Below are 20,419 nucleotides of genomic sequence, written 5' to 3'. Positions count from 1 at the left end.
TTACTATAGTAAGTTTTTATTGATGTGGTGCGGGGGGCCGTGGGCCCCCCTGGCTTCGGGGCCCGGTCGCAATTGCGACCGCTGCGACCCCTATAGCTACGCCAGTGACTCCACTTCCTAATAATAGCGTATACAGATGACTGGGGAGGATCTAGCAGATCAGAAGTTTCACGAACTGGCTTGTGGCAAAGGTGGCACCCTGTGACAGTGGCACTTTTAAAGTCACTGAGTTCTTCAGTATGACCCGTACTACTAGATACAAGTTTATCTATGGAGATTACATGGCTGTGTGCTTGATTTTATGTACTTGTTTGCAATGGGTGTGTCTCGAACACCGGATCTCAATAATTGGAAGGGTTGTCTACATACTTTTAGACCTATAGTGTATGTTATTTTGAAAATCCAGTATATCTTACTTTTTCCTACTTATTATAGTTGCTCTTAGCGCTTTAGGCTTTTGTAGGTTATAATTCTGTCTGAACTTAGTGATGCAAGACGTCAATTTCATTTAACGGAAATCCCAAGGCAGTACAACAGTTTTAGTTTAAAGCTGAAAACTCCTACTATATGCAGTAAATCAATCTTTCACCATTTCCTTATTTTAGTGTGTTTGAAACTGATTAAAATTTTAAAACCAGCAATTTTTTTGACTTGGGAATAGGATCATTACATTTGCTTCGAGGGAAGAGGCAGTGGGAAGGGAGTTTAATTAATTCTCAGTTGCTAGATAGAAATGATTGCGTTTAAGTAGTAAAATAAATCCATCCTTTGGAGATGGAGAGTCATTACTGGATATTCTATTCTATTTTACTTCTGGACAAACAGTATGGTAGACGGTCATCTGATATAACAATTACGATAACGATTATTCACTTTGGACAATCCCTTTTGTTAAAATACTTCTCTGACAATAATCTGATCACAGGTTGTCCCACTTCTGGGACTCCTAGCGATCAACTGTAATCTGTGTGGGAATCTCCATGCAAATGTTCAGTTCCCCTGCAGTGCCTCCGCAGGATAAATGAAGCATTGCACAATTCCTATTGACATCAGTATGCTGTCTATGTAATTTTTAGACTTTATGAGTCCTCCAGAACAAGAGACACTCTTTGTAGCCACTCTACAATCTAACAGGGCACACCTCTCTATTAATTCAGAATTCCCTATTATAGTATTTGAAAATATTTCTCTTTTTTTAAAACCAGAAAATCTCTTTAAAATGTATAGTAATATTGTCTTATTGTAATATTCTCTTAATGGATATGTAAACCTTTGAAAGTCCTTTTTTTAAATAAAATAATGTATTATGTGATTTGATGCAACTTTTAAATACCGTAGGTTTTTATTAAAAAAAAAAAATTTTGCTTTTTGAGATACAGCTTCTATGTATCCTGTATACATAGAAGCTGTATCATGCTGTCAAAGCCAAATCAGTCAGGTCAGCAGGACTGACGGCTCGGCTGAGAGCGGGTCATGCGTGTCTCTGAAAGGCAGGATCCAGCGGTTATCAATCACAACTAAGATCATAAACTCAGAGACCTTCGATAACAGCTTGATCCAGTGCGTTAGAGACTCAAGACTAGCTTTCACCAAAGCCTTCAGTGCTGCTGACCTGACAGATTCGGCTTTGACGGAAAGATGAAGCTTCTATGCATACAATATACATAGAAACGATCTGAAAAAGTAAAAAAAAATTAAAACCTATTCATTATGCATTAAATCACATAATATGTTATTTTATTGAAAAAAGAGAAAAAAAAAAACTTACTTCAAAGTTATACACATCCTTTAATTAATTTTCACGTTTTCTTGGTAGTTATTTTTTATGGTGCTCTATTCCCTTGTCCTCAGGGACCAACCTTGACATTTTTGCACATTTTGCTAACAGTCTTACATTTGTGGTGTGGATCTAGGTATACTTGCCAAAACTTGGATCCCTAGTGCATGTGGGTTATTGTCCGGGGACTAAAAACCCATCAGTTTTCAGCAACAAAATTAACATTATTGCTGTCTGTTTCATCGACAACGTCTTAGGTGCCAATTAGTAGTTTATCTGCTATAAGTCTCCCTATTAGTTCCCAGTATGATTTTCAACCTATTCCTATAAATCACAGGTTCACTATGAACACACTGTGTCAAATATATTAAAGGGGTTGCCTGGTTTATCAAATACCCTGCTAGGAAATTCTGATCTAATAGATGGGGTCCCCCATTAGGGAACCCGATCCCTCTATTAGCCAGAACAAAAGCGGCAACAAAATGCGTCTATGCATCAGATAGACAGCCCATTGGCTTCAATTAGCACTGTGCAATGCTCAGGTTCATCCTGTGGCAGCGCTGCAGGGGAGTTGAACACTTTCTGCAGAGTTTTCCTGCTGATTACAGCGGATTACTGGTAGTTCCAGCAGCAGGACACCTGGAGATCTACTACTTATTTGGAGAATTAACATCTTCAAGGAACCATATAACTAGCAATTGCATAATATCATGTTTTATAAATATTTCTTGTTATGGAGCTATTTAAAAATAACATCTAGTCTAGCTAAAAATACACAAAATCGTCCTCTCGAAGTATAGCCAGAAATAATATTTGCGCATTTTTCATCAACGCTAAAAATGTACATTTCATATGACTATAAAAGCCACTGCAGCTATATAATGGGCATTAACTCTTTTGCTGTACAAGCCCCTATTTAAGTTGAAACTATAATTGAATTTATTTCCAGTCTGGACCATTCATTAGGCTTACTATTACAGGGAAATTCCCTACATTTTCACCTATAAAGTATTTCCTTCTCCCGGGACAACAGATTTCCTTTGCTACCCTAGCCCTGTATCTAAATACCCTGGCCCGAAGGCCATCCTTGCAAAGATAGCTGCAAATATTTTGTCTTTAAAGTTAACATTGTTTATCCCTAAAGAACTTACATTTTCAAGTCAAACAAATGGTGACAAGCTCGGTACACACTTACCTATAAAATGACAGACTGATAGAACATAAAGGGTTAGCAAGCAGCCTGACAGTCGGAGCAAGCCATGGAAACCCACCAGTAGGATGATTATATAGCTGCCAACGCTTTTTGTTGAAACATCTGTCAGCTTTGGCAGAAATCTTATGAGATTCTCAGCAACAGCCGCCATAACGCACAATTGTGGAAACACTGCAGATTCCAGCAAATCCTTCCTGCAGAGAGAGCTGTTCTAACTTCAGCTCTGCTTCATCTTTTATTTTGATAGAATCAGTCACAATGGCGTGTCGATGTACTGTCAAAATGAGGAACTATATGACTGGCATTTTAGATAGATAGGCAGAAAGCCTTGGTAGACCTCACTTAGCTCAGCAAAGATACTACTCATATATTCCATCACTTCAAGATTTATTTTTTTAATCCAGCTCCAGTTTTCGGCTAGCTTTGTGGAGCATATACACCACTTATGACCCCATTTTTTGACGTTCTGGTCTTTTAAGTCATGGTTGGCTCTGAGTCTCACCCTAAAATGTCCTTATGTTTCTAAAGTAACCATTAACATTAGCAAGGACAATGTTGGAGGTGGAAAACTGAGCAATTGCCCCCCGAGGAAGACCCCCAGTAATAACCCGAAAGTGAAGCAGGAAAATATTCATCTCCAGTAGTCAGGTAAAACATCAATTTACAGAGAGTACTTTGCCTGACCATAGAGAGGACTGCGTGGCTGCATAGTCTTCTCTGTCTCTTGCCCTGCACTGATATATAAGATAGACATCCTGGTGCCTGAGTAACCTCTGGACACCAGGAATTTAACCCCATCAGGTATTTAAGACCCCCAGGGATTTACTACTCTACTACCCCACACTACCACGGATTTTGCAATTAACTCTTTCACTCTCCTAGACAACCATGGATTTAATCATTACCTCTACATTTGCCCTTGTCAATAACTTATTTGCCTTGATATCTGCCGTAGGTGCTTACATCCTAGATGAGCGAAAAATTAAGAACATTTGCTCTTCCCTGCCATCCAGTTGTAAAGCATTTAGGGTAATGCAGTCCTTGCACGTGTTGGACTACAGCATATGGTGACATGATATGTGACCGCCAGAAAAACTGTTTCATTCTAGAAACGGAAGAACATTTTGTACATCCTCATTTTCTATGTCATTACCTTCTAAATTGCCCAAAGAGTAACACAAGTCATCATAAACCACTAACAATTACCATATTTAGCAATGCTTATCCATGCTTCTATTTTTCAAGAATTAAATATTTGAGTTAAAGAAAATACATAGACCACTAAAGTTGGGTGTTCTGGATTTAGGGGGCACTACGTCATTTGTGTGATAATTAGCCAGTGGTAAATAATACAACTTAACACCTCTTTGAGATCGTCATGGCCATGCTTTATCCGAAAGCAAAGCTTAATAAAACTACAGCAAATTAACCACATTTTATGTATTCAAAAACATAATCATTTTGTTCCGATATGAAAATATACCAGCATGACTCATACCTGCCAACAAGCCTAATTTACTCTGTACGTCTACAGTTGACGTGGGTGGATTTTTAACTTAAAATGGGTCAAATTATTGTATTTATGGTATGGTGGAGTTGTTTGGGGGCATGACCTACTTTGTCTTAAATTTTATTTCAAACAGTTAAGTAAGCAATCGCTAGGTTTTATTCCTGACATGAAATATTACTAAACTAGCAGTTCTCTAAAGCAAATCAGAAATATTTAGGTTATCAAGGGGGTGATAAAAAAATAAATGAAAAATGAGATTAAATTTGAGGCATGGGTGCCTGACACTATATGTAATTATTTTCCGTTAAATGTAATAATAGTTATATTAGTGATGGTCTGGCAGATTTGATCCCCACCATTCTCAATACTATTCAGAATCATACTCAACAATGGTGGGTTTGCAGATGACTGGGCCTCACTGATGACAGGAATATGGGAAAAAAAAGAAAGACACAGAGCGCTCCTCTAAGGTGATACCGTAGATTCAAAGGCAAATGGTACTAGCAAAGGTGTTTTTCTAAAGATAGACTCACCTTCTGTGGTTGTGCTAGAAGGTCGTCACAACTCGATCATCTAGAGTGTAGAGTCATTAAAGAGAATGTGTCGCTAGAAATTTATTTTATTTTTTTTAGTTAAACAGTTAGTATATAAATGATTACACATTGTTCTAATTTTTTTAATTTTTTCACAAGTCAGGAAATATTATAAATTAGATTCTAATTTATAACATTTCCATGTGCCGGTCACTAGAGGGAGCAATTCCCAAAATTGCAGCATTGGCATGTGGTAAAGCAACCTCATTGCTTTATGCTGCAAAATTGGAGAAGACACACTCGCTCTAGTGTCCTCATACAATCCCCCCTCCTTTCTCCTGGCACTACAGGAGAAAGGAGGGGGTTGAATGTTTAAACCTCCTACACTGTGTGCCGCCATTTTTTGAGCGAATGCACAGTGTAATCACACAGTATAACACGAACATACACACACATCACATACACAAACATAACTTACCTGCTCCTGCTGTCGCCGCCGCCGCTGCCTCCTGCTCCTAGTCTTTGCGTCTGAACATATGGCCGAAAGCCGCGACCGGAAGTAGTAGTCTTGCTGTCCAGCTGCGGCTTCCGGTCCACATGAAAATGGCGCCGGATGTCGCTCTGCCGAAGACCTTCCTTTTGGTGTGTGGGAGCGGCGCATGCGCCGTTCCCACACAGACGGCGTACGCTATAGTGAATGGAACGGCTTAATCGACACATAGAGATGAAAAAAAAATGGCAGCCACCATAGAGAAGTAAAAGAAAGAAAAAAGAAAAAAGTACAACACAAAAACAGAAATAAATAAAATTTATTTTAATGACATACTAAAAGCAATAACATATAAAAAAACATTTTTCGTGACACCTTCCCTTTAAGCGCCATACCTAGACAGTCTGCTGGCCTTCGGAGTGGACACCGGTGGCTAAATACTCAGCGGGATCCAATGTGGAAGTATGGTCCAAACGAACTTGAAAAAGGCTCAATCCTTGCTGAAGGCGCTTCTGCACTAGCATAGTCAGGCTTATTCTATATAGTTAAACCTGTTGAAGACCTAAGAACTAGGTCGAAAGCTTCTAGAATCATATACAGAGACATATGCTGTTTCAATACACGTCTTTTTAAGCAATAAAACGGTGTTATACTTTACCCACTGAGAGGCCTTTCCGTTACTGGGGACGTGGCCGACTTCCAACGCTAGTGCAGGAGCGCCTTCAGCAAGGAGTGATCTTTTTTCAAGTTAATCTCGGCCTCACTGATGTAAATGTGGAATAACTTCTTTAAAGGGTGTTCCCCGAACCAGGACCATCATTTATTATTCTTAAAGGAGAGTGGCTACAAAAAGTGTCTCTCGCTCTGGAGAACCCACCATGTCCGTTTATTACACGGACAGCCTGTTGATTTCAATAGGAAGAGTGTAATGCTTCATTTCACTTGTGGTGGCACTGCAGAGAAATTGAACACTTGTTGTGGTGTTCCTTCACAGATTAAAACGGATTGCTAGGGATCCCACCCCGTGAGCAGCTTTTTGGATGACCTTTCTAAGAAAAAGGGATTGTCCAAAGTGGGCAATCCCCCTAACAAGTCATGAGGACACACTCAGATTTAGATATATGCACTGTAGCACTGTATAGAAAATACACAATGGAGACATGTTCTGATAGTAGCATAGTTTATTATTTCTACGTGTAAATTATAGATGTAGAAGTGTTCCTACTATAACAGCCACTAGAAGCTATTGGATAATATGAACACTTTAAAGACAAATTTTAGTAATCATACATACATAGCTTTGCCATGACCTCTATATTCAAGGTCATAAAATACAATTACCCTTTAGTAAAATTACAGTGGATAAATTCAAGATGCCCAAGAAATACTTGCAACTTTTAGGCCTCTGGACCAGGGTAATAAATATAAATATTAAATGCAGGCAATTTAATGAATTAAATAAAATCAATGAATTTATCATTACGTACATAACTGCACTATTGCGTTAAGTTTGTCATATTAATTATGCTGTCGCAAGGTACAGTTACGTTGCATTATTTATCATCCTATCAATTATTCATATGTGCAGTGCTCATAAACTGGGACATTAACGTTCTACTTAATTAGCCAAAACGTGTTCGTCAGCAGCGTGCGCCTCAGCAAAATAATTGTCTTGTTTTGTTATTTTAACTAAGGAACAATAGTGAGTGCCCATATTCCTGCCTCTTATGCAAAAGTATTATTTTTGTATTTTTTTAAATTTATGAATCGTAGATAAATACTACATAATATAAGGATAGATAGATAGATAGATAGATAGATAGATAGATAGATAGATAGATAGATAGATAGATAGATAGATAGATAGATAGATAGATAGATAGATAGATAGATAGATAGATAGATAGTTAAAAGGATTGCTCAAGAATAGAAAATAGTGTTTCTTTTTCGTCCAGATACAGCATCAGTTTTATCAATGGGCTATGTCTGGTATTGCAGTTGAGCTGCAATACCAAATACAGCCTGTGGCCTTATGTGGCGCCGTTTGTGAATAAAAAAGTTTTTTTCTAATTCTGGACAAATCTATCTATCTATCTATCTATCTATCTATCTATCTATCTATCTATCTATCTATCTATCTATCTATTCATGTATCCAAAAGGTTTCTCTGCCCTATATGAGGATACCAGTAGTATAAATGAAGCATCATAGTTGGCCATGTTACAGACTTTGCATTGGATCTCAGGAGCTTTAAAGGGTTATTCCCATCTCAGACATTTATGGCAGATCCACAGGATATACTATAAATGTCTGATAAACGCGGGTCCCAGCTCTGTAACCCGCATCTTTGTCGACAACGGGGGTCACCCAACCCTCTGCTCGCCTTGTGAGGCTGCCGATTCCAGGCAGGGACTATGTGGAGAGGTGGATCTCTCCGTTATGCTTTATGGGAGTTATGGAAATAGCCGAGCAAGAACCGCTTGCATGCATAGCCATTTATCCACATAGTCACCGCCTGGGATCGGTGGCAAGAGGCCGCCTCACCAGGCTGGACGGGGTTTGGGTGACCCTCATTCTTGATATAGGTGCGAGTCCCAGAGCTGGGATACGCACCTATCAGACATTCATGGCATATCCTGTGGATCTGCCATAAATGTCGGAGATGAGAATATCCCTTTAAAGCTCCTGAACGCCAATGGAAAGTCTGCAACAAAGCCAACTATAATGCTTCATTTATACTACTGGTCTCCTCATATAGGATAGAGAAACTTTTTGGGGAAAAAATAGATAAACATCTCACTGTCTAAATCTAAAATGATCTTCTTGAACATGAATAGCTGAGTTTGTCTTCAGTACAATTACAGTCCAATCCTTTATTGTCAGGGGACTGCAGTATAAAACACAAGCCTGTCTGACAGTAATTTGCATAGTATTCATGAAAAGGTTTTATTTTTCTTTATTTCTGCCCGCACAGCTTGGTATCTGCATTGAACCTTTATACCATGCTTATTGAGCCATTCTGATGAAAGACATTAATTAAAGGGATAGTGATCTTCCCGGATACCTGCTCAAGTGACTCACACTATCTGCTAGGTAGTACAGATCTCTAAATAGAAAGCAGAAGCATGTACTGTATATCTGATCACTAGATTTATTCATTCACACCTACAGGGAAATTTAGCAAGACTGTGTAAGGAGTAAATGCTGGTGAAGTGAATGGGGATAAATTTTTGGATTTTCAAAAAATTGGGCAGACCATAGTAGGCTATACACATAGGTGCATACAGTAACATCCCTAGGCAATCATGGTCGAGGAGCATTAGTAGTATTAGGATGGTAATGAACACAAATGTTCACTTGGATATGTCAAATTACATTTGGGATTGTAATGTATCTCAAAGAAGAAAGTATCGCAACTATTTTTGTACTTTTACTCGCACCTGCCTATCTCTTTCACAATCGTACTGAATCACCACAATACTAGAAGAACCACCGATGGTCCCAGGCTCTGACACAATAATAGGCCAAATAGGTCCAGCTGAAGACAACCCAATTTGGACCTGACTGCGCAGCCAATCGCTTGCCAAAAGGGTCTTTTTTATGGGGTGACTCACAGATAACCTATTTGATCTTATTGATTATATGTTCTGTGTGTGCGCAATAATAACAACAAAGTTATTATACAATTAAAAGTGGATGTGCACATATTCTGTATAGATAAAGGGTGAGCCCTCAGAATCATTGCCTCTGGTAAGTCCTAGGAACCCCAGTCCGACACTGGTCACAATCACCACTCATCTAAAATTGCCCATGGGAAAAGTGATGAACAAGTTTTGGATCTCAGCCAGGGATCCTAATAAACAAACGATTAAGAGAGACTGATTCAACATGTCCGATTTTTCTACAGATATTGGTCAGAAGTTGAATATTGTGAAACATAATTCATATAAAGTTTGCAATCAACCATCAGTTAAAATTTGCTATAACAGCGAACTGCTTAGAAAACATAAGGGCCTTTTAATGGAGTTCTCCAGGAATATGTAACTATGGTAAAAACATCATAGCAAGTACTACATGTGTTTTATCCCTCTAATATGACCACTATTAATATTCAGGTACTGAGTTTTGATCTCAAGGACTGGTGCTGCAGGCTGGTACACTATTTACATACCGTTGCCAGAAAAAGTATGTGAACCCTTTAATATTACCTGGATTTCTGCATTGATTACTAATAAAACGTCTTATTGTTATCTAATTCATAATTATAGACAAACACAATCTAACGATATGAATAACTCACAAACAGTTGTCTTTTATTGAGCGCTTTGAGTAAACATCCACAATACAGGTAGAAAAAGTAAGTGAACCCCTGTGTTAATGACTAATTGGCAAAAGGTTTTCAAGTTCATGCGGATGGGTCAGATATTTATGCGGCCATCTGAGAAGCGTCAGACACTCGGATTCCGGCTTGCTTTCACTTATTAGATAATGTGAAGTAGTTTAGGAAAATGTAGAACTTATACTTGCAACGCGAGGCCAGCTGATTGACACTTTTCCCTCTATGCACTGTAATCAGCGGCTGGAGGTCGAGGGGGAGAATGAATATACTTGGATTCATGCTTGCGAAGCTGGCTTTCTAAATTCTCCTAAACTACTTATTAAAGAATAAATGACAACCCGCTAAAATAAGTGTGTCTGTCACTTCTTTATTCTGCCCTTAGACAGGGCAGCATAAATATCTAACCAATCCACTTTAAGGAGATGAGATTGGAAGTGTGAGTTCACAGGTGCTTTGCTCATTAAATAAAGGCACACAAAGCCTGGTTACTAACGCATCTGTTCTTCTCAAGAAAGATTAGTCTAAATTTTGCCTCAAGGCAAACAACGTTCAGAAGACCTCAGAAGATGTGTTATAGAGACGCATGAAGCTGAAAAAGGATACAAATGGGTTGCTAAAGACCTAGGTCTATATCAATCCACAGTTAGACAAATTATCTGCAATTGGAGAAAGTTCAGGACTGTTGCTACTTTCGCCTAGGAGTAGGCTTCAGGTTTAGATCACTAAAAGAGCACAACAGGCTATCCTGAAACTCATGGGTAACAGCTAAAGACCTAGAAGACTCTACAAACTGCAGAAACCTCTGTACATGTGTCCACTATTAGAAAAACACTGAACAAGATTGGTGTCCCAGAAATATTGATGGCCTGCAACACATTTGCAGGTAGAAATGGTCCAAATTTCTTCCTCAACATTGTAAAAATTCTTATTTGCAGCTACAGGAAACATTAGGTGGAGAGGATTGTCCAGGTTCGCCCCGATGCGGATGCCGGCCCTGCTTAGTAGTTTAGTTAGATTGGGTTTGTCTATAATTATAACTTAGATTACAATCAGACCATCATTTTATTAGTAATCAATGCAGAAAGGTAATTCTAAAGGGTTCACTTACTTATTCTTGCAATTGTAGGTCTCATTCTAAGCTGTAGGAAATGTCTATGGGTGTCTTTGATGTATCTCGTACATAGAAATGAGTACGTTCTTTACCATGCCCTAGCACCATCCTGCAGCCGCAAACTTTGAAATAAGAACTTTTATCAGGAAGCAAATTTGAATTACTGGAAATTCAGAAAGTAGTATTAAGATGTCATGAGTTAAAGGGGTATTCCCATCAGCACATTGGAGACGTGAATCTCTTTATTGCTTCCTATAGGAGTTACGAAAACAGTCAAGCCCACTTGATTGACTGTTTCCATAACTACCATAGGAATCAATATAGAGAGCTGCACACATGCGTGGCCACCTCTACAATGATTTTCCGGGCCAAATGCAGTAGCCACCTCACCAGACGGGACAGAGGTTGGGTGACCCCTGTTCTGGTGATAGGTAGTGGTCCCAAAGCGGTGACCCGCTGTGGAAATGCCATAAATGTCTAGAATGGGAATAACCCTTTAGAGGTAGTGTTTGGAGAAGATGTTTAAAGCGCAACACATTTCAAAGGTCTTCATTTATTACAGGTAAGCCACCCAGAGGAGCAGGAGCATTCACAGGATGAGTGCAGCTATGGTAGACAAAAAGAGAGTTAGAGAGCGAGAGAAAGAAAGAGAGATTGAAGGAGAGAAAAATAGAGATTGAGAGAGAGAGAGAGAGAGAGAGAGAGAGAGAAAGAGAGAAAGTTTGAAAGAGAGAAAAAAAAGAGAAAAAAGGGAGAGATAAGAAAGAGAAAAAAGGAAGAGAGAAAAAAAAGGGAAAAAAAAAAAGGAGGGAAATAAAGTTTTCTGTCTCCCAATGGTTATGATGTTAAAAAAAAAACTGTGCAATTTGTTGAGCTCATTAGGGAGATAATGAACCACAAAGTAAAACTTTAATAATGTAATGATGCATGTGCTACCAGTAATTGAGCAGATAATATTGTAGACTTTAACCCTTAATTTACACTCTTTACATTACAGATTTTACATGCTTTAAAATATTGAGTAGAAAATAAGCCATTAGTGAAATGATTCCCTAACTATAGAGTCTTTAAAGGCCAGCTCCACCTATGATATATGAAACAAATATGATTTGTGAGGTCAACTTATATGGCCAGAATTCCCATACCCATAAGAGAGGTCACTCGTCTCTCTCTCTCAGACTCCTGCATGGCAAGTGTGCAGAGTCACGTAGCAGTATGGGGATGGGTGATATATCACTCCATAACTGAGCATATTTGCTATTTAAAGGGGTTTTTGAGTATTTTACATTGATGGCCTATTTTTAGGCTCAATTTGTGATCTGTGGGACCCCCACTGATCAGTAGAACGAAGGGGCATAAGAGCACACTGGCGTTTCACGGCTCCTTCATTGCCTTATCTGACATCTGTGTGTGGCTGTATTTAGTACTGCAGCTCGGCCAAGTGAATGGAGCTGAGCTGCAGTACCAGTCACAGCCACCTAGACTAGCGTGTCACTTTGTCAGTACTGCAGTGAAGGGGACGATGCATCTTCGCTCTGCTTATCAAGGGGATCTAAGGAGTCAGGCCTACATCAATCATATATTGATAGCCTGGAATCATGAGTTGTAAGGGCAATATTATTTGTGACAGAAGTGGTGGGTGGGGGGCAAAGATTCTTATTTACTGGCTCTTTAAAGGGAACCTGTCATCCACATTATACTGTCCTCACTGAGGGCAGCATAATGTAGTGACAGACACCCTGGTTTCAGTGGTCCTTCACTTAGGTGCTAAAGTGAAGCCTTTTCTGAGAACTTACCTGCAGAGCCCAGGCAGCGCTGCCATAGGTCAGTCCGATATATTCATGAGCTGCCACTAGCTCCACCCATACTTTGCTGATTGACAGATGTCTCTCTATGCACAGTAATAGGGAGAAATCTGTCAATCAGCAGAAAGAGGGCTGTACTAGCGGAAAGCAGGTAGAGCTAGCGGGAGCTCATAAATACGCCAGACTCATCTCTGTGGGCGCTGTCTAGGCTCTGAATGTAAGTTCTCAGAAAAGGGTTCAAGTTAGCACATAAGTGACCGCCCACTCTAATCAGACCCTTTAAAGTTCAATAAGTTGCTCATTCTACCTGGCTTTGTCTTGAGATACAAGGCATGCTTCTCAACCCTTGTGGAGGGAGAACTACAATAAAAGAGGATTGTAATTTTATCCAATACTTATTACAACATTTCAGTCCCCTGCCTCGGAGCAATGCATTTATACGTAAAAAAAAGAATTTGCTGTGTATAAGGTTTCCTGGCCAAGCATGTCTTATTTCTCCCAGAGAAACCAACTATATATTTTACTGATTCTTTTGTATTTTGTTCTATCAGATTGTGTTCCGAAAAATCAGCGATGTAAAGAAAGAAGAGGAAGAGCGACAGCGGCAGAAGAACGAGGTGACCCTTACCATCCCTGTAGACCACCCCGTACGGAAACTCTTTCAGAAGTTCAAACAGCAGAAAGAGTTACGAAACCAAGGCTCGGCACACAGTGACCTGGAAAGGAACCAACTCCAAGTAGAGAATCGTTCCATGCACAATGGAACTGTTATTACTGGCACCAGCGTTGTAACAGTGTCCCAGATAACACCCATTCAGACATCTCTTTCTTATGTTAGAACCAGCGAGTCATTGAAACAGAACAACAGGGATGTCATAGAACTCAAGCCAAATGGCAACAGTGACCCGAAATGTCTTAAAGTGACCAGTCCCATACGCATGAAGAACGCTAATGCAAAGGGTTGGCTGAAATTAAAGAACAATGTGCAGGCTCAAGAGGAGAAGAAAGAGGATTGGAATAATGTAACAAAAGCAGAGTCCATGGGCTTGCTTTCAGATGACCCCAAATGTGCTGACCCGGAAAATGGGGTGTCTAAAAATCCCTTGAGAAAAACAGATTCTTGTGACAGTGGTATCACAAAAAGTGACCTTCGTTTAGACAAAGCAGGAGAAACTCGTAGTCCACTTGAACATAGTCCAATCCAAGCTGATGCAAAGCACCCTTTTTACCCTATCCCTGAACAGGCCTTACAGACCACGCTGCAAGAGGTTAAACTTGAGCTCAAAGACGACATTCAGTCTCTTAGTTGCCGCATGATCTCCCTTGAACAGCAGGTGGCGGAAATTCTAAAACTATTGTCAGAAAAGAAAGAACCCCCATCACCCCCGAAAACTCCTTCCAGCCCCCTCCAAATACCATGTCAGGATATTTTTAGTGTTTCAAGGCCGGTTACTCCGGATTCTGAAAAGGATGAGATTCAAGTATAACATATACTGTACATGTGTGAGTGGGGTGTATGTTTGCATATATACACATATAATGTTGGAACATATATGGATATATGCAGTCATACTTATATCATCTTAATGTCTTCAGCGCACTGTTCCCTCTTAGTGTAGTGATCTGGAAATTACAGCGTTACTTGAAGAACTTGGTTGGTGGCCCTGAACATCCAGGGTGGAGTTTCCGATTTAACTCTTTAATTTCCAGAGTGCATGGCTTTGAGGTAACATTGCTTGTGAGTAACTTGAATATCTTATAATTAATCAAAATTTTTGACGTGTAAATATTGCATGTCCAGCTGGATTCTGGCCTGCCAAAGAAACAATCCTTATTATAGATATTGCTTGTAAAATATGCAGTTGACTGCATGCGTTCTTTCAAAGTCATTTATAATCTTCATGACACAAATTATTTGTATTATAAAGGCAATGTTATATATATCAGGGTCCAACCTGCCAATATTGCTAGAGCTGTAGACCTCAGGCTTGTAATATGCGGCAACTTTCTTCAAAGCTTTCCAATAATAACACGAGTAAAATAACCGTCCAGAATGTAACCACAGACAACATGTATACTCCAGGTGGTATATATGGCTTAATTCAGGTTTAATAGGAGTAATGAAAGGTATAGAATGTATTTATTGGCACTTCTCATTTAGGATTTTTCAATAATTCTTATTTATGTGATAGATACAGTACTTTTTCACATACAAGAGTTTTTGCTGTAGTATAAAACTATGCATAAACAGAAAATGCTCTCTTCACCACCTACAGGTGAAAATAGGTATTACTTCCGAATATATATAGTAAAAAAAAAAGTATAAATTACCATCCTAAGTGCTATCTGCATATATTATGTAGGTAATATGGGTCCTTTTGCTGTCCATGGAGTTGGTCAATATCTAAATTATATTTATATATAGCAATTTAATAAAGTATAGGAGCATTATCCTAATAAAATAATAATTAAAAACACTATGCATTTTTGCTAATGAAAATATTAAAATAAATAATTTTGGTTGCTATTTTTATGCTACAATCTGATGGATAATGTATATTTTAATAGACCTTCCTCAGTGTTATTAGCTGTCATTATGAGATGTGTTCAAATAGTCGGTTAACACTGGTCGAGAAAAATATTGTCTGTCCTAAACCCAGATTTTTTATAAATATTAATATTTTATCCAAACGCCCTTTATATAGCAGAACTAAACTCAAATTAAGATGAGATGTACATTATGTAAAGATATGCCCTCCCTCACCAGGCATGGTGCCTGCAGTCAGTACTCTTGAACCAAATTCAATATTACATTGTGCTCTGCTTGTAGATAGGAAATGGCAATCTTACACGGCAAATGAAAAGGCCAAGGAGTAACCTCTCTGATCACCTAGTCGCCCACCTCCATATACACAGACAGGGCCCTGCTCTCTCCCCCCTCCTCTCCTCTGCTTTTTTCACGACTGTCAATCTTGTTTTACACTTAAAGGAACACCCTTGTGTCTTATCTGCCGATGTGGATTAGTAGACAAGAAGGAACTAATAAACTTAAGGCCGTTTTACACCGGCCAATTATCGGGCAAACGAGCGTTCACAAAACGCTCATTTCCAATCATTGCCCTGTATAACAAGGCAACGATCAGTTGATGAATGAGAAAAAGCTTGTTCATCGGCTGATTGCATCGTTTTAAATGCTGAAATTATTATCATTGTCGGCAGCGCATCTCCCAAGAAGACGTGCTGCCGACATGATACAAATGTATGGGGACAAGCGATTGGAGTAACGAGCGCTCGCCCCTATACTAGCTCCTTGTGAAAGGAGCAAACGAGCACCAATCAACGTGGGCACGGCCCATGTCGGGCTGTGTAATATCACCTTTCGGCCTTATTCACACGGACATGTCAGTTTTGCGCGCGCAAAAGATCAAGTGTGTCATCAGCATATGGTGCGCGGCTGCGTGAGCCGGAATCATGATGACACTCTGGTTTTATGTTTACAAACAGAAAAGCACGTGGTGCTTTTCTGTTTTCATTCATTTCTTTTTACTACTGGAGCGCGCACCGCGTGCCGAGCTCGATTTGCACGCACCCATTGACTTCAATAAGTGCGTGCTGCGCGAAACATAGGACATGTCACGAGTTTCACGCAGCGCACATACGCTGCGTGAAATTCACTGACAGTCTGAACGGCCCCATTCATTAACATAGGTCCGTGCGACGCGCGTGAAAATCACGTTCATGTGAATAAGGCCTTAGTCAGAAACACCCACAAATTATACATTTAACTAAGCACAAATCTTGATGAAATTGCTCAGATAATATACATGGCCATAGTACCGCCACATTTTATTGTCCGCATTATGGATGCAACACCATGGCCATAGCCCTATGGTGATCCATGTTGTGTTCAGTAGACCCACTGAGCTTCGTGGTATCTGCAATACAGGTGCTAAAATGGGGGCATATTACCACCTTGTGTAGTCACAGACAACTGTAAGGCCAGGATCACACACACTGTTTTGATGCAGTTTTTGTTGGCAGTTTTTGGCTCAGTTTTTTTGAACCAAACACAGAAGTGGGCGTAAAATAAAAGAGATGCAGCAGTCTTTTCTTTATACTTTTTCTTGCTTTTGGATCCGCTTCCAGGTTTAGCTAAAAAAAAAAAAAACTGCATCAAAACTGTGTGTGTGATCCTGGATTAACATTAATCCCAATTTTGACAAACAAGAAAATGCCGGCAGAAAACAAGCAGAACAGCCTAGTGCACATGATCGTGCAGTTGTGTCTGCAATTTATCCACATTTTTGTGGATAATTGCAGACCAATTCATTTCTATGCCCCCATACACACGACGGTGGTTTTCACAGATCCGTGATCGGGCCTCGAATCCGGAACGCAAGAACTCAGGACAAGTCTTTTTACGGTCCGGATTTGAGGCTTCTCTAAACTGGTGACATTGTTGTGGATACGTGAATCCTGATGACACATGAATGCACAACATTTTTGTTGCGGTCAAATGGATCGCAATAAATCCGTGGTTTTGCGGACCGCAAAACCAATAGGGTTGTGTGCATGGGGCCTTACTCCAGTGTGAAAATGCATCATAATAATACTGCCAAATCACTCCGGGGAGAATCACATCCTATCATATAATATCACAGGCTATAAGCAACTAATGTAATATATAATATATTATATAGGAATTCTATTGATCGGAACAGGATAATTTTATTAATGTCATAGTTTTAACTGTAAATGATTACACATTTCGGGCCAATATCCTGTAATCTAGCTCAAAGTATAATTTTGTAACAAATATCAGATTCTTCCAAGTAGCAAGGAATATATTGTATGTATAGAAGAAAGCAGGTCTGCATTTACATTAGTTGATATATCACAATGCTTGCACTTATTAAAGTAGTGAAATATTAACAAAATCAGCTTCTAGTTTGTAGGCTGGGCCAGTTGTCATAACTCATATCATTGAAAGTTGAATATATTTATTCGACTATCAAAATAGAAATGTAGCAGAACTGAGTAAGTCATTTACAGGGGTTCTCCAGTGGGAAGTTAAAGTGTCAGGGTCTGAATAGCTGTTAGCACATACACCTTTTACCATAATAATGACAAACTACTTCAGATTACTACGTTGCACATGGGGAAAACTGTAGTCTGAAACCATGTCCCTAGATTAGAGGTGACCAACTGGTAGCCTGGGGGCAGTATGTGTGTGCTATACTGCCCAGGCCCCAGAAACTGGAAATGCCTCTCAGGTTAAAGAGGTTTTCCAGCCAATAACAATTGATGGCCTGTCCTCAGGTTAGGCCATCAATAACTGATGGGTCTGGGGTCCGACTCCGGGGTCACCCACCGATCAGCTGTTTTGGGGAGTCTGCAACGTTCGTACGACCGCTGCTTTCCCTTCATTTCTTCTCTCTCACTGCGGATCTTCGACACACATTTAGCGGCGATTCACAGGTATTGCAGCCTTCTTTTCCTATTGAAGTGAATGGGAGATAATGCTGTGATACCTACGAATCGCCGCTAATTCCGTGTCGAAGATTCAGTGAGCAAGGAGAAATGAAGGGGAAGCAGCGGTCGTACGAACGCTGTAGCCCCTTCAAAACAGGTGATCGGCCATCAGCTATTGATGGTCTATCCTGAGGATAGGCCATACATTTTTATTTGCTGGAAACCCTTATGCACATGAAATAGCCGTGTGCAGGAGGCTGTGCGGCGGCACATGGAGTCCCATGTGACTCCAGACTGCTGTACCATGATCAACGGGTGCCGTAGGTTCGGAGCTATTTCCCCTTAGAAGCTACTTCTAGAGAAGAATAGTTCTCTACCAACAGCATCCAGTGAAGCATGCCATGATCTTTTTTTTCTGTCGGATTTGTATAAAATCTGACAGATAAAAACGACTTATGCTTCTGTAAGAAATCTGAGGCACAGGAGGTACAGTAGAGGACCAATGCAGTGAGTTAAGATAGGAATTGTGACAGTTGTGGCAGCTCTGCTACATCTGTTGCTATCACAGATAAATCCGCTTTTATAAATAAAAACATTGCATTTGCTAAAGCATATACTTTTTATGATGAAATGGGTTTAGAGATGGAAATACTCCAAGGCACAAGTAGCATCCTTATCTTTACTATACTTTCCATCATATCTGTCTGGAGCTGCAAATCGACAAACAAATACAGTACTTGAGTAAAGGATTCTCACTTTCTGATTATTACCAGTACCCCAAGGAGTACCCGGATATTTCGTCCAGATTACATATGATAATTATATAAAAGGCATATTATCTCGGAACGTGTCCACAGTGAGGTGCAGATAAGCAGACACTATATACTATGTATCTATAATGAAAGAATGTACTGAAGCTCAGGGTAGTCTTTTATAAAGGTTATAAATAGTGTAATGATAAAGTTATATTAATGAATTGTATCTATATAAAATATATTTACTCTTAGCATACCAAAACAAAAATACCTTCTAAAACCAAAACGGACTAATAGGCAGTGGTATACTTGTCTATTACGTCATTGAGGGGAATAGAGGAGGGTAGATGTAGCTGAACTGCTGCCTGAATTGGTAAATGTAGAGGGGTTGGCTCAGTGTGGGACCTTTCCTCTCACCCACATCCAAGGGCAACACCGTTCAGCCCCCTTACAGCTGCTGATCACTGTAAAAGATGGCACAGCCCAATGTAAGTTGCCTTATTTCACCAATTATCTATGCAGATAAGTTGGTAAAAAAATAAATAAAAAATAATGTAAACTCCAATAATGCAAAAAATACAAAAAAGATAGGTTCTTCTCTTTGGACAATTTCTTCTGGTTCCCCTGACAATATGCTGATCACATGGTGTTTGGCAGCTAAGACCCCCAGCAATCAGCTGTAATCTGTGGGGAAACCTTGCAACAAGTGTTCAATTTCCCTGCAGCGCCACCACATGGGGAGATTACACAGTGCCTATTAAAATAGGCTGTCCATATAAAGCATGGACAGGTTAGGTCCTCCTTAGTGAGAGACGCTCTTTGTAGCTGCTCTCACTTCTGGCTAAGTGATGGCTCTCTCAACTCAGAACGACCTAACAAGGGATATGAAAATACGTTTTTTTAAACCAGACAACCATTTTAAGAGGGTTGTCTCGCGCCTCTTTAGGATATGCCATCAATGTCTGATCAGTTGGTGTCTGACCACTGTGACCCCGCCAGATCGCTAGAATGAAGTGGTATTGGCACTAGTGAAGTATCTTGCCACTTTGGCTTCTAAATTCTCTGCTTGGCTTTTTTTGGAGGTCACGTGGTCATTGTGTACCATATGGCTTATGAAGAAAGGCAAGAAGAGCAGACAGAAGCCAAAGTAGCACAGTGTTTTTCTAGCACCAGTGACAATTTGTTGGATTGATTGGCAGGATCACAGTGGACAGACACCCAACAGTCGGATATTCATGGAATAGCCTAGCTATATGCTATCAATGTCTGGAGTGAGACAATTAACTATTATTTTTTACGTGTTTTTTTTTTTCTAGATTAGTATATTATGGGCAGAATAAGGTCATATAATTAATAAGTAGCTACAGTCTATCTTCCACTACCGAATGACAATTAAAATATAATAATTCTTTCC

The 20,419-nt window shown here is 39.7% G+C and overlaps 1 protein-coding gene across 2 annotated transcripts in view; it reads left to right on the top strand.

Moving 5' to 3' along the window:
- The window catches only part of KCNH5 (potassium voltage-gated channel subfamily H member 5), a 194,736-nt gene extending 176,443 nt beyond the window's left edge, over positions 1 to 18,293 (top strand). For both annotated transcript variants that reach the window (XM_075843740.1, XM_075843739.1), the window contains exon 13: positions 13,330 to 18,293. In XM_075843740.1, the coding sequence (XP_075699855.1) occupies positions 13,330 to 14,265 (936 nt within the window). In that variant the 3' untranslated portion in view covers positions 14,266 to 18,293. The remainder of the gene's footprint in view (positions 1 to 13,329) is intronic.
- Positions 18,294 to 20,419: the final 2,126 nt, after the last annotated feature.

Source organism: Rhinoderma darwinii, chromosome 12 (assembly GCF_050947455.1).
Source record: "Rhinoderma darwinii isolate aRhiDar2 chromosome 12, aRhiDar2.hap1, whole genome shotgun sequence".
Classification (NCBI taxonomy): domain Eukaryota; kingdom Metazoa; phylum Chordata; class Amphibia; order Anura; family Rhinodermatidae; genus Rhinoderma; species Rhinoderma darwinii.
The sequence above is the reverse complement of the archived record's forward strand: the minus strand, read 5'-3'. Positions and strand labels throughout refer to the sequence as shown.